This window comes from Nelumbo nucifera, chromosome 8 (assembly GCF_055504915.1).
Source record: "Nelumbo nucifera cultivar China Antique chromosome 8, China Antique-T2T, whole genome shotgun sequence".
Taxonomy (NCBI): Eukaryota; Viridiplantae; Streptophyta; class Magnoliopsida; order Proteales; family Nelumbonaceae; genus Nelumbo; species Nelumbo nucifera.
The window spans coordinates 10035374-10050162 of NC_142656.1; the positions used below are offsets into that span (position 1 = coordinate 10035374).

Genomic DNA, 14789 nt, shown 5'->3' on the forward strand with positions numbered 1-14789 from the left:
TGGGAGAGAAAGACAGTTGGATACGCACATTTTGATTCGAAGTGATACTAAATGTATATAGCTTAGGTTGTGAACAAGAAGATTAGATTTTAGGTGTACTTGTTATTATCAACAGAACAGTGATTTATCAATAACCAGCCAAAGGTATATATATACACACGGGAAACATGTTTAGGCGTTCCCACCCATAATCCATTCGTCTCTCCATTTCTCAGTTTATCTAACATTGGAATCTCCCCAGCTGCTTTTTCAGTTACAATCAAGCGGTAGAAAATCAACAGAAAACTTGTTCCAGAACTTCTTTCAAGTTTTCTGTCATTTCACACTGCACAAAACCAGATTGGCAGGGGTACTGCTGTCCCAGTTGTTTTATGGACGAAAGTTGGAGTTGGAACCTAAATTTGGACCCAAGGAGACATCCTTCTTAAAGTAAACCAACTAGCCAGCGGATCAATCTGTTGACAATGACAGAAATCTCAGAGATATAAGATTTACCATCGGAAACTCTTGAGTCTTCATTCCTACCAGATTTATGCCGGTAATGGCTGAAAAAATAAAGCTCTTCTCAAACCATGGAAATAGATCCTTCTTTGGTTATGGGGTACAGTTTAAATAAGACTGGAGATAGATCAGACTTAACAAAATAAATGCTGTAAAGAAGGGAAGGGAATATCAAAAACAACAATTCCTGTCTATTTCTATTTGATGAAACCCATGTTTCGTGCAATCCAGGCAAGCCGATATGAACTAGATGAACAGCCATGTAACCTGGGTGGTCCAACTTATATTAATTTAAACTCAGCTGACTGTAAGATTACAACTCGGTCAATCAGAAAGGAAACTAAGAAATTCATGAAAGTTATTTAAAACCTACCTGAAGTCATTCAGTGCAAAAACTATTCATGATTTTCAATCCTTTATCTAGAAAATTGAGAGTCGTTGCAGCAAGGTCATCAAAAATTGATTCTGGTAAGCTTGTCATTGCAGCTATATATACAGAACACTTCAATATCGACCCTAGACTAAGAGCACACATCACCTCAAATCAATCCGTAAATCATGGGATACCCCAACTAAAAACAGTCAAATAAACTACACAAAAACAGGATAACAAAAAGGAAAAGAATGGTTCAGTACAGTTGAGACTATGATGAATAAATTTCAATCTCAACATTCCTCACTCAGACTTTTCGGACTCCAATGGAAGACCTAGCTCTTCTGGCACGGCCTCGATAGGCTTCGGCATGTTTTTCGCAGTAGTCTTGCTGATGGGTATGCTCTTCTCGAGTTGTACGAAGTCGCCAACCTTGAATCGGTTATCTGGGTCGTGAGATTGGTACTTCTTCTTCTTCCTGACCCTCCACTTGTATTTTGGGTGGGGCGCAAGCCGCACTACCTCGACTGAAACTGTCTTGTCATTGGTGACACAGACTACTCTCCCTTGCAACGATTTCATGGCTCAAACTGAAGGGAGAGAAGAAGGCGGAGATGGCTTTGATGTTGAGAAGAACGAAGAGGGTTTGTTGAGCAGATGAACTGGTGTGGATCCATTAAGGAATGGAGAGCTTATCTTCAGAGAGTTCAATGGAGGAAGCTGAAGAAGGGAGGATGGATAAGTTAACACCATTGTGTATTTGTGTTTGGAGACTGGAGAGGGAGCGAGGAGGAGCTCCTCTGTTTCTCTTTTTATCTTTTGTGGATGAGAGTGGTGTGGGATTTATTAATGCGGGTGGGCCGTGGGCATGACAACTGATCAGTGGATCTTAGTAACTTTGTAAGATGTTCGAATTGACCCACAACTGGGGCCCCGTCATCAACCCGGTCTGCATATAAAGGATCCGAGTTGGATTGGGAGTGTGGACTTGAAGCGAGCCTTATAACCCGATTATTTGTTAAAGAAATGGGTCAACGTTTAAAACACACAGTTACACACCCTCTTCTGTTTGGGTTCGGGCTGCCATTTCTCAGACTCAGGCCACTCAATAAACGAAATGGTTCATGAACTTTTCTAATCGGATCCATAAGGTTAATTGTATAATGTTTGGTTTGAAAAATTAGTAATTTTAAAGAAAGTCAGTTGAATAAACCTGCTGAAAAAGGTGAATAATATCTATTAATGTACTTTCTTATAAATTTAAGAAATAAAATGGTGTATTTTATTTATTGCATATATATGTAGAAAATATTAGAATATGCTGTATATGCATATTTATAAATATAAAATAATTTAATTTTATAAAAATATATTTGAAAGTAAGGGACCCTATATTTTGACATTGTATTATTTTGAATTGCATATAACATTGTATTACAATTGAGAACTAAATTTTAAAAGATGGCGTTTCCACACAGTTAAAATTCATTGTCATTAGACTTGAAAAGTTGGTCAATTGAATTTCCTCATCAGGCCATCTACCAGACTACCAATAGGCTAAGGAATAGTCGAATACGGTTAGTCATTTTCAGCCAGGGCCAGGTTTGGACCCAAGCTCACATCAGGCCCGCAAATTTTAGGGGCTGAACCTGGGCCTAATACTTCAGGCCCAGCCCAGCCTGCATTTATTTATATATATTTTATATATATGTTATTTTATGTTATATTTTACTTTTAATATATAAATATCACGGAGAAGTACGGACAGACCTATTGCAGAATTACAAATCTACAACATTTCAAAAGACAATTACCCCCATCCTATGCATCAATGCCCGTTGGATTATTATCATTATATCCATATTATATAACATAAAATAAATTTCTACGTGAGAATTCCTTGAAGTTGGATTAGATTACTATAATACCCTTCGTCCATTATCAAATGGCCCCTAACACTTATTGGCAAAAAGAGTTGGGTACAAACTCATGAGAGGTTTGATTTTGTCTTGTAGTGTATGTTTTAGGGCGATGAATCAGAGAGGCATGAAAATTCATCCCAAACTAACAATCAAGAAGTAAAGAAAGAATAAATTAAAGGATCATGAGATGAGGAAAAGGATAGGGTTATCCGGCTACAGCCAACGTGTAACCACTTTAGTGGGTTTCCAATACCATCCATCTCCAAAGAAGATCCGGTTTTCCACCTGGCAAAACCCAGAAGATCCAGGCAAAGTATCAATTTTTCAAAATCTAAGCATACAAAACCATGCAAACAAGCAATCAAGGAAACTCATTTGTGCAGCATCAAAGGCAATGGCGTCTCTAGCAACCTTGGCCGCCGTACAACCCGTCGCTGTTAAGGGCCTCGGCGGAAGCTCCCTTACCGGGACCAAGCTCTCCGTCAAGCCATCTCGCCGCACCCTGGCAAGGACGAGCATTAGGTAACAACCCATTCAAAACCCAGTTGGTCAATCTTCCGACCGAGATCTTGTTCTGCAATTAAAACCAGATTTGATGCGCAGCGTCTCAACTGTTATATTGTATTCTACTTGAAAAGCAGGTCCGGCGCAGTGGTGGCGAAGTACGGCGACAAGAGTGTCTACTTCGATTTGGAGGATTTGGGCAACACTACCGGGCAGTGGGATTTGTACGGCTCCGACGCCCCCTCACCATACAACCCCATTCAGGTTTTGCACACCTTCTCTATCCGCCATATCCCTTCTTCTGCTGGGGCTTCCAACAAACAGAAAGGGAACCCATTCGCATAGTTCTCAATCCATCTGATCCAACCATGCTGCACTCCTGGTGCACATGGAGATGGGGTTGGACCCATTAGGCCATTATTTGTGTGCAGATCATACTCCCACTCCCAGCCATCTGCTGGTCATTTGGCTGCTTTAGTGCTTATGCATTCATCATCTTTGTATTAATGTCTGTGTTTGACACTACACTTAAAACAGTTTTCATGGATTATTCTCAAATATATAATTCTACTAATAAACCCTTCTTTTTTATGGAAATGCAGAGCAAGTTCTTTGAGACATTTGCTGCTCCTTTCACCAAGAGAGGATTGTTGCTCAAGTTCTTAATTTTGGGAGGTGGCTCCACCCTTGCTTACCTCAGTGCCACAGCTTCAGGGGACATACTACCCATCAAGAAGGGCCCACAACTACCACCTAAGCTCGGACCACGTGGCAAGATTTAAACTATTCACTGACCCCACTTTATTTTGTTGATATTTATCTTCTTTTGTTCGGAATGTAGTATTCTTAAGCCTTCTCAAGACCAACCTCAGTGCTTGTTATTCAGAACCAGTGAAATTATACTATTATTATTGGGGAGGGACTTCAATTCTTATATTTAGTTTATACTTTACATAATTACATGTCGTCCATTCTTCTTTGTCAGCTCGAAATAGCAACCAACAGTCACGATGATTAGTTTTCTCTCATTGTTACAGTGTTAGTCAAACAACAGGTAAAAATTGAAGTGAGATGAAAATTTGGGAAACAAAGAAAAAAAAAAACTGAAAATACATGTTATCTGTGATAAGAAGCAGACTCAGGCCACTCAATAGTCACACTTCCCTAACTACAATTGAAACAAGACAGATTCCAGTTGTAGTTGAAAAGCTCCTTTTGGTTTTGAGTCTAACCATTTACATTTGGAATTCCAAGCTCCCAACTCTTTTCTCTCTCACATCTTCTCTCCTATATTTCTCTACCTTCTTCTTATCTCTCATTTCCTCCTTTTCTTTGTCTTCTTTATCTATGTTTATTTTTAGTGACGAGCTGTTGGGCTTTTTAAGGCACCCAAGGACTCAAGGTAGGAATGTTTCTTTGGTAAAATGTTGGCAGGTTTGCTCCACTTTGCATTGTCTTCTGTCAAGTACTCCTCTAGATTTTCAGATGAATCGTTCGTTTGTTCAGATTCTATTGGGTCCAGATGCCAACCCATGAAATCCGATAGTGTCATTGAAACGGGTGCTTCCCTAGAATTCAATTTCTCCATCTCTTCCCCGGGGCTTGAGAACTGCACCGGCGTCCCTGGTGTTGTCTCTGTTGCAGATTTTCTGTTTGACTCTATTAGTGATGGATTCCGGGCGACTGAATCTGCGTAGAGAACATCTTCAATTCGGGACATGATTGTATATGCCAAACTTTCCAGTATCCTTGAGTAGCTCTCTAGAACTGACTGTCCCACATCCTGTAATTTCAACAACAGTGCTTTGAGCTCGTATCGAATTGGGAAACAGGAAAAAGGAAAAGTTATAATCTTTCGATCTTCAATCCTTACCTTGTTGTATTGGATCTTGCTTATGTCAAGTGTGGATTGTGGGATGCCTGGGAATCTCTGCTTAAGTAGGATTAAGATACTCTCTGCTCTCTCCTCAAAGAGCTCCCTCTTCTCTAAGCTCACTGCTGAACTCCAAGAAGATTTTCCATCTTTGTTCATCTTCCTCTTCCATATTACAATCGATGCCTCAATCCTGTCCTTCAGGTCAAGAATCTTGTGCTCTGTTGACAGGTCCAAAGTCGAGAGGAACTGCACAGGATCAAAGTATTCGACTGTAATACTTCGATAAATCGAGTCACCAAGGCTTGCTCTCCCATTCTAAATGTAAATGAGAAAGACAAATCAGTGAAGTTATTAGAGTTCTGCAGGAAAAAGTTTATATGAACTTTCTCCATGTTTTACCTTGGGAAGAGATTCGATGTAGTTCTCGGGGACTCCCATTTCTGCTATAACCTGAGCATTTATAGCCATTGCCGCTTTTAACACTTGGTTCACAGACTCCTTCTGAGATTGCAACCATTTTCTTGTTGCCTCAGAGAGCCCATTTGGGGGGACCCTAACAGTTGGCAGCCACCATTTGTCATCTTTCCTCACGCTGCTTCCTTTCTCAGCGTCGGAAGCATCTCTGGACACATACCAGAACTCATTCTGGTCTTTGAAATTATCTAGATACTCCTGTTCATTTAAGCCCAACGTAAGATGCAAACAAAAAACAATTTAATCCATATGGAAAGGTTTTACTCAAAAACCAGAACTCAAATACTTACAATAAGCATGGCATCCAGCTTGCGCAGGGCAGGAATATTCATAAGTAGATCGGTTCGTTGGCGAGTCACCATTATCTATTGAATCAAGAAAATCTTGAGGCAGTGAGATGGAAGGTTTACATCTATTATGATATCATATAAGAGAGAGAGAGAGAGAGAGAGAGAGACCTCCATGGTCGTTCCATCCTTGGCTTTCTGTTGGGAAGGAACAAATTCAACAATGTGATCAGTGACAGATAAAAGCCAACCAATTTCTCTTCTCCACCTTGCTTTCCTCTCAGCAGACATGGGTTCCAATCGCCATTGCTCCCCAAAGACAGAAGCTGCATAAAATTAGGAAAAAATAGAAAAAGAAGAAAAAAGAATTAGCAAGCAATTAGAATTGCCATAATTGGATCGGATGCCATTTTGAAGCAAGAAATCCTAAGGCTATGATGCCCCAATCTCAAATAAATAAAGAGATTTTGGATTTTCTGCATGATTTTTGCCAAACTAGAATCAAATGGGTCTAGTACCATGAAGAAACAGTCAACCAATGAACCATCAGCCTGTCACAAACTTTAGGCTCATTAAGTTATATCCAAGAGCTGTTAAGTATTCTCCTGAAAACAAATAAAGTTTTGCTTTATCTGGAAAAAAAATATTAAAGCACCTGCAAGGTTGGTAATGGCATTGGACAAAGCCAGGGCTGAAGAAACACCTTTCCCTCCTCCTGACATATCTTCACCCAATAGAAGCTTGGCAAACCTTTCTTTCATTAACTCCGTATCTGAAATAAACCCACCAAAAAGAAGAAAATTTTTAATGAAGTTCTAAAATGGTTTACAGGATTTGATTAATCTTTGAAACAAAGGGTCAAGAAACTCAGTGTCACCACTAGAGATATGAAACTAATGGAAAAATTTGGATTCAATTGTCAACTGTTCATTTCAGAAATAGGGTTGGCTGTGGATTTGATGCACAGCACATGGGTTCACAAAATCTATGGAGATTGGAGGATAAATCCTAAATTCATAATTGACTTAAACCAGATTTGAGTTGCACATATAATTTTATCAATTAAACCATAAAATGTTATGCTGTTAAAATGTAAAAATTATGGTATCAAGCTGCTACTTCTCATGTTCTTAGCTAATGATATTGGTAGAAATATGAGAATTCCTGAACTTAGCATAATTTGTCCAAAATGGAACGTGATATTCAAAGGTCAAGCATAGCGCAAGGAGAATGGAGAAACAAAATACTGTAACTTGCCTGAGGGAACCTTGTCTTTGCTTTGGGGGGGAGTTGCACCTCCTTCCTTACTCAAGCGTGACTTGGGCTCAGTGGAGCGACTAAGTGCGGATCCAATCTGTTGGCGTCCCAACGGGCAATTCGGATTTCTTGATCCCTGACTTCTAAACTGTAGTTTCTCATCCATGGATCCACCATTGGTACTTTCAAGGATCATGCTATGTGTCTGACGTCCTGAATCCTCAACCAGTCCTCGGAAGTTAAAGGACTGTGACCTTTGAATGGTTAGGTCCCGCTTAAGAGTTCGAATCATTGTATATACTCAAGCAATGGCTTTAGGGAAAGAACAAGGAACAGGAGAACATAAAAGCATTCTCAGTCAAGCTCAACAGAGATAATAACAGAAATATTACAACCTATTGGTGTTGGTGGAGAGAACTATTGTTATCATCAATTTAGAAAAGAAATGGAGAAAGAGGAGAAACCTGTCTCCCTAGTGTGGAGCTAGATTTGAAGGAAAACTAGAACAGGAGACTAGCTTTCTCTTCTTTTTCCTTGAGTTGGACAATTATGTTCAACTCTGTAGAGATGTTGTTTCAATGGGTTTTTCTTGTTCTCTTGTGCCCAAGGAACGTGGGGTGCATGTTTTGACAAAGAAAAGGAGAGGTGGTTTGCGAGAGGTGGTGAATAAACGAGGGTGATTATTTCTGTTTGGTTCATTTTAAGGGTGTGGAGAGGATTGAACGGTTGAGCTTTTGCTTTTAAGGGTCAAAGCTTGCAGAAAGCCCGGGAAGTCATGAAAGGAAAACCAACTCTCTCTCTCTCTCTCTCTTTCAAATGTATAAAAATAGCAGCTGCTAATTTGGGCGGGTAAATTATAAGCTAAAAAGAGCAACCAAACAATTTACAGAGAGGAAAGGAAGCAAAAAGAGCAAAAGCTAAAGAAAAATAAATAACAGAGTTCAACTACTTGCATGCATTAAACCCAGATCTCAACCGGTGATGATGTTAAAATGTGATTACTTCATAAAATATACCTTTACTATTAACAAGGTGGACTTTATCAATCATGTCTTTTATTATACAGGGGATACACCATAGATTTTGCCTGAAGAAACTTCAAAATTCAAGTTTTTTTTTTCTGAAAATTATAAAATTCTTCATTCTCTCCTTCTGAAAATAGTCCTTGATCTCACAAAGTCACAAGTCATAACCTCCCTTTCTTTCATCTCCATGATTAAACTACCCTTGAACAAAATCCATTAGAATTCTTCATTCTTTCTACTACAAAATCTCACCATGATGTGGAAACTGAAAACCACTGTTTATTATGGTTTCTTTTTACCAAATCTCTATTTTGTTAAAAGTATTTACTAGAGTGTATTGGCTACATTTGGGGAGAGTGAAAATATAAATATGTTCAACCTGGATAAAATGGGCTGAGCAAAAAAGGAGTGTCAACAAGTTCTCATTGTGTTAGAGATTGGAGTTGTTGGTCTATTTTTCTATCAGCGGCAGGCCGGGGAAGATAGATAGCGTGACACTAGCAAAACAAATAATGTGAAGTCATTGGGCAAAAACAGTTGGATTGAAACGCTCAAAAACTCAGCTACGGCTGTTGGACTAGCCGTCGGTTATGATCCACGGCCCTCCCTCCATGTATTTCTGGCCCCTGACCTAAGGTGGGGCTACAGAGGGCGGATTCAGTCCTCACAAAATTGTGTTTACACCATTTTCATAGCCATTTTCAGCCGTGCATTGGGAATATCTTTATACTTGTATCTTTTTAATTATTGGGAAGCTGAGCACAATTTTAAAAAACAGTGCTTAAAAAACAATTTTAAGCACCAAATCCGATTTCGGGACTACAACAAATCAACAATGCATCAAATCCGAACTCGAATTCAGTCCTTAAAAAACAGTGCTCACACCATACTCACAGCCACTTGCGGCTGTGTGTTGGCAATATCCCATCAGATCCAGGGCTATTCCCATGGGTGTAGCTGATTTGTCCGCAGATTGAAACTTTTTTTTTATTTTTTTTAACTTGCCTTCTATTTTCATTTATTTTTTTGTTAGTACTGGAGAAATCGACTTGGGTGCTCACAAGACTGTGCTCACACTGTTCGCAATCACTTGCAGCATTGCATTGAGAATATTTCTCCATGAAACTGATCTCAGTGTTGGAAGCTTTGTGCCCTATTTTCTTAGGATTTTGATGGTAGTCAAGTATTTGGTGGACAATGCATGATGCCTTCCTTAAAACTACAACTTTGGAGTGAACTTTGAATATCAAGTCCAGGGGATATATATTAAAACAAGGAAGTCTGGAAATCTTTTCATTTTTTTTAATCCATGTCATTTTTTAAACTACCAATTAGAAATCCTATTTTCCCACAAAAATCCTCTCTCTCTCTCTCTCTCTCTCCAATAACCAAAATAATCAAAAATCTTAAAATTTCTTCTAAACAACCTCCCCCACTATCCCCAACTTTTTCCTAAATTATCTCTAATTTAGTAGAGAGTTTCTCTCATAAAAATAATCTCTAATTCTTATTTATCTTCTCCCCAACTTTTTATCTACATCTATTTAAAGAAAGTTTGAATTAAAAAATTTAAGAATTATTTAAATATTCTAACAAAATTATATAATAACTTTAAAATATTTATTAAAAAGACAAAAAATAAGTATAATCAATTTAATAATCTTCATATTATTAATAATTATATATTTTTCCAAAATTCATCACTCAATTATGTACAAACAATATAAATTATGCTTCTTTGGATTATTCAATCTAAATGTTATTCAAATAATAAAAATTTAACATTAAAAATAAAATATTACTTAAATATTTCAATAACTAAATATCTTAAATAACAAACTATTAAAATTAATATTTTAAATATTTACTGAATAACTTTCAATTATAATATATAGATTAAGATTTTAAATATTTAGTTAAATAACTAAATATTTTAAATAACGAAATATTTAACATAACTAGATCTTAAATACTTAAAATAAAAAAATCATGAATATTTTAAAAATTAAATAATGATATTATTTCAATAAATAAATAATATTGCAAATAACTAATTTCTTTTAGAAAATAACTTTCAAAAAAAATAATGTTTATTAATAAAAATTTTAAAACTTACTCTATATTTCTTATATATTTATATATACTGTAGAGAACATTGATGTGGGCCCCACAGCTGTGGTACCACTCTGTCCGTAGGGTAGAATGTATCTAGTCACAGTTGTGGTTATTTTGTTGTTCTGTTATTTCTAGTTTCAGTTTTATATTGGTTGTTATTTGTTAGCAGTTATGATGTAAACACCAAGGGCAGATATGTCCTTTCATGTAACTAGCATAACCTATATATATTAACTTAAAGTGGCGGCGGCAGAATATTGACATTCGGTTCTTCTCCTCAAAATCTATGTTCTATTGCTCTTCCATCACTCTTTCTTCTACATCTTCACTTTCTCTTCTCATCGAACCTAAAATCTCTTTGTGATCAAGACTGAATAGCAATCTTGAAAACCTACATGGTATCAGAGCCAAGTTAGGGTTTTTCATGTGAGTCTAATACCAGCCGACCACATGAGAATCTCCTAGGACTGAAAGCTGAAAAGGAGGAGTTCGCAGACTGATTCTTGGAGATCGCCAGAGGTACTAGCAGCTGTTGGAAACTTGCTAGGGTTGCAGAGTGTTGGTGGTCAAGAAGGATCAGAGAAGACTAGGGTTCAGGTAACCCTAGAAGGCAGCGAACTATTTTTTCCTTGTAAGTTGTTACTTTTTAATAGAAGTTCTTTCAGAGAAGATAGGTTGGACCTATCTGGAGGGGAAGGCCGAACCATTCTAGCTCTTTCTCTCTTCGATTTCCTAGGGTTTTACATCAAACCCTGGACCGAACTGTGTTTCTCTCTACTCTAGGGTTTGAAAGTGATCTGCGGCAAGCCCTAGTGGTTGACTGAACTCGGTGATCTACCTAGAGCTACTCTTAAGTTGATTGGTAGATCCGATCAGATTCTAGGGTTTCTTATTAACCCTACTGCAAGCTCATCTATACAGTTTGGACTGTGCGACTAAATTGCTTCCTTTCAGGACTGATTAAAACCCTACTGAAAGCTCATCTATATAGTTTGGACTATGTGACTGAATTGCTTCCTTTCAGGATTGATTAAAACCCTAACTTTCCCTAGCATATCAGTTTTGTTTTAAAGCTGTTCTCAGAGTTCTAAGGGGGTTAGAAATCTACGGACAGCTACTGTTGTGTTGGCTAGTTGGTTTTAGATCAGAATTACTTCGGTTTTGTGCACATACACTGAGAATACAGATCAGGCCTATACTGTTTTGATTGTGATTGGTGATTCAAGTACTGTTTTGAGACTTGACAGAAATGGAGTCTAAAATTCAGGCAGAAGGCAATCTTGGGAACATCAGTTATGGTGGTATTTCTGAGATGGGTGGTTAGATTACGACCGTAAAGTTTGATGGATCAAACTATTTGGAATGGGCCCAATCAGCCATGATGGCTATTGGTGGAAGAGGTAAATTAGGGTACCTCCTGGGAGATATGAAAGAACCTTCCAAGGGAGACCCAACATATACCAAGTTGATGCAAGAAAACTACTTGGTTATGACATGGCTGTGTAATTCTATGCAGCCTCATATTAGCCAGAATTATTTGTAGGCAAAAACAGCTAAGGAGATATGGGATGTTATGAAAGAAACTTACTCCCAACCCCTAAATGTTTCCAGAGCATATGAATTGAAATGTGAAGTGAACACCCTTAAACAAGGAGAGAAACCGGTATCGGTCTACTTCTCTACCTTGAAGTACCTGTGGCATGAGATTGATCACTTAGAAACTCTTGAGTGGAAGAGTCCCAAAGATGCTCAGACCCATAGAAAGCACATCGAGACAAACAAAGTGTTTGAGTTCCTGGCGGGACTGAACTCAGAATATGATATTGTGAGGCAACAGATTTTGACTAGAGACAGTGTGACTCTCTCTCAGGCTTACTCATTTGTACACAGTGAAGAAACCAGAAGGAAGGTTATGATGCAACCCATATCAGCCTTTGTAGCGGCTACACCCAAATCAGGGGGTGATTCAAAGAAGGACAGGAGGAAGGAAGACAAGAAGGATGTAGTATGTGAACATTGTAAGAAACCCAAACATACAAAAGAGACATGTTGGAAACGGCATCCCCACTTGGTTCCTGCAAAGTTAAGAAACAAGAAGGGCACTGCTCATGTAGCCATGAACACTGATTCAGCATCCTCATCCGGCACAAAAGGAACATCTTTGGAGACCTTAGCTGTAGTTCGGGCTGCCCTAATACAGCTAGAAAAGGAGGTTGGAAACTCATCTCAGCCACCGCAGCCTCCATCAGCCCCTGTCACATCTGCCTTCGCCCATTCAGGTACTCGAGCTTCAGCCTATCATGCCTCAGCTCCAGGTACTACTAAACCTTGTTGGGTAATAGACTCAGGTGCATCTGATCACATGACTAGCTTGCCTTCACTGTTTACTACTTACCATTTGTCTTCTGGTAGGGATAAGGTATCTATTGTTGATGGCTCCCTGGTTCCTATTTCTGGGAAGGGTGACATCAAACTTTCAGATACTATCTCCCTATCATCTGTTTTGCATGTGCCTAAGCTTGATACTAACCTTCTTTCAGTCAGTAGTATTACCAAGCATATGAACTGCTCAGTAACCTTCTCTGACCGATGTGTTTTTCAGGACTTGGAGACGCAGAAGGTGATTGGGACTGGCCGTGAGACAAATGGGATCTATCTGCTCGGGGAGCGGTTTCGTCAGGGAGAGTCAGTAGAGAAGTTGACTTTTGTTTCTAAGAGTGTGAGTCTGGTTATGCTTTGGCATAACCGATTAGGTCATTTGTCTTTTCGATCTTTACAGAGTTTGTTTCCTACTTTATTTGAGTATATTGAGTTGTCTCAGCTACAGTGTGAAAGTTGTGAGTTTGTTAAGCATTGTAGAAAGCCTTATTTATTGAGTAATAAAAGGAATGATAATTCTTTTGATAATGTGCATACTAACGTTTGGGGGCCTTATCATATTCCTTCCATGGGTGGGTACAGATATTTATTGTTATTTTTTGATGACCATACCCGCTTTTCTTAGCTTTATCTCATGCGTTCACGAGATGAGGTACCTTCCCTGACCCAAAATTTTCACCAAATGGTCCTAACACAGTTTGATGACAAGATCAAAGTTCTCCGATCTGATAACGCAAAGGAATACTTTGCTAAATCATTGACATCTTATCTTCTTCATCATGGGGTTATCCACCAGAGCTCTTGCCCTCATACACCTCAGCAGAATGGAGTTGCCGAGAGGAAGAATAGGCACATTTTGGGACTGGCTAGAAGCCTCATGTTTACTTCCAATGTCCCTATTCGCTTCTTGGGGGACGCTATCCTCACGGCGGTATACCTTATTAATCGGGTCCCTTCCAGGGTCCTTGATATGCGATCTCCTTTTTCGCTTCTACACCCACGTGAGGACTTGTTTTCTATTCCCCTTAAGACATTTGGTTGCACTTGCTTTGTTTAGCTTCTCGGACCCCATCCCTCCAAGTTCAAACCCAAAGCCTCCAAATGCATCTTCCTTGGTTATGCACAAACTCAAAAGGGTTATTACTGTTATGATCCTATCTCCGAGAGGAAGTTTGTCTCCATGGATGTCACTTTCTTTGAGGGGACACCCTATTATCCTCGGGTTGCCCCTCAGGGGGAGAGTAGTGAGAGTGGGGGTTTGAGTTCTTGTCTCCAAGGGGAGAGCAGAGAGAGTGGGGCAGTTCCTTTACCTATTCCATTGGGTGATGAGAACTGCAATGGTGAGGGTGGTCAGAGGGATCAGGAGTTGAGGGAAAGCTGCAATGGTGATGATGGTCAGAGGGAGGTCAGAGGGATCAGGAGTTGAGGGTTTATCACAGGTGGTGCAGGCAGGTTGATCCTGATCATCAGCAGTCCAAACCAGCTCCAATCTCATCTGCAGCTCCAGGTCCAGATACTTCAGTCCCAGAGCCCACAGAGACTTCCCCTACAGATGATCTTGACCTTCCAATTGCAGTCTGTAAAGGGAAACGACATTGTACCACATCCACAGCCCACTGTATTTCCCATTTTTTATCCTATGATCGCCTATTTCCTACCTACAGGTCCTACCTTAGCTCCATTTCCAATGTCCCTATTCCAAAAACAGTGCAAGAAGCCCTATCCGTCCCTGAATGGAAAGATGCAATGCAAGTTGAGATGGATGCTCTGTTGAAGAACAATACCTGGGAGGTAGTTGATTTGCCAAAAGGAAAGAAACCAGTTGGATGCAGATGGGTATTTACGGTGAAGCATAATGTAGATGGATCTATTGAGAGGTATAAAGCTCGGTTAGTTGCAAAAGGGTTTACACAAACTTATGGCATAGATTACTTGGAGACATTTGCACCGGTAACCAAGATGACTACTATTCGAGTTCTCTTGTCCCTTGCAGCAAGTTACACTTGGCCTTTATACCAAATGGATGTGAAAAATGCCTTTCTGAATGGAGATCTGCAGGAAGAAGTTTACATGCAT

The 14789-nt window shown here is 39.2% G+C and overlaps 2 protein-coding genes and 1 pseudogene across 4 annotated transcripts; 1 reads left to right on the top strand and 2 right to left on the bottom strand.

Annotated features, from left to right (window-relative positions):
* Window positions 1-936: 936 nt before the first annotated feature.
* On the bottom strand, window positions 937-1722 carry LOC104592174 (small ribosomal subunit protein uS17c pseudogene; annotated as a pseudogene).
* A 1406-nt stretch (window positions 1723-3128) lies between these two features.
* Window positions 3129-4234, top strand: LOC104592175 (photosystem I reaction center subunit VI-2, chloroplastic-like). Of its 2 annotated transcripts, none has more exons than XM_010251394.3 (3): window positions 3129-3318; window positions 3435-3564; window positions 3903-4234. In XM_010251394.3, exons 1-3 carry the CDS (start codon window positions 3191-3193, stop codon window positions 4080-4082), a joined length of 438 nt encoding a protein of 145 aa, XP_010249696.1. In that variant the 5' UTR covers window positions 3129-3190; the 3' UTR covers window positions 4083-4234. The 2 variants fall into 2 exon arrangements, with proteins under 2 accessions (XP_010249696.1, XP_010249697.1); XM_010251395.3 differs by having other exon boundaries at window positions 3140-3318; window positions 3438-3564.
* LOC104592601 (rop guanine nucleotide exchange factor 9-like) lies at window positions 4181-7799 on the bottom strand. 2 transcript variants are annotated; one of them, XM_088893966.1, is made up of 7 exons: window positions 7195-7799; window positions 6593-6709; window positions 6109-6263; window positions 5941-6015; window positions 5576-5848; window positions 5174-5491; window positions 4181-5083 (listed from the first exon to the last, which is right to left on the bottom strand). In XM_088893966.1, exons 1-7 carry the CDS (start codon window positions 7484-7486, stop codon window positions 4658-4660), a joined length of 1656 nt encoding a protein of 551 aa, XP_088750092.1. In that variant the 5' UTR covers window positions 7487-7799; the 3' UTR covers window positions 4181-4657. The 2 variants fall into 2 exon arrangements, with proteins under 2 accessions (XP_088750092.1, XP_088750093.1); XM_088893967.1 differs by having other exon boundaries at window positions 5174-5422; window positions 7195-7755.
* Window positions 7800-14789: the final 6990 nt, after the last annotated feature.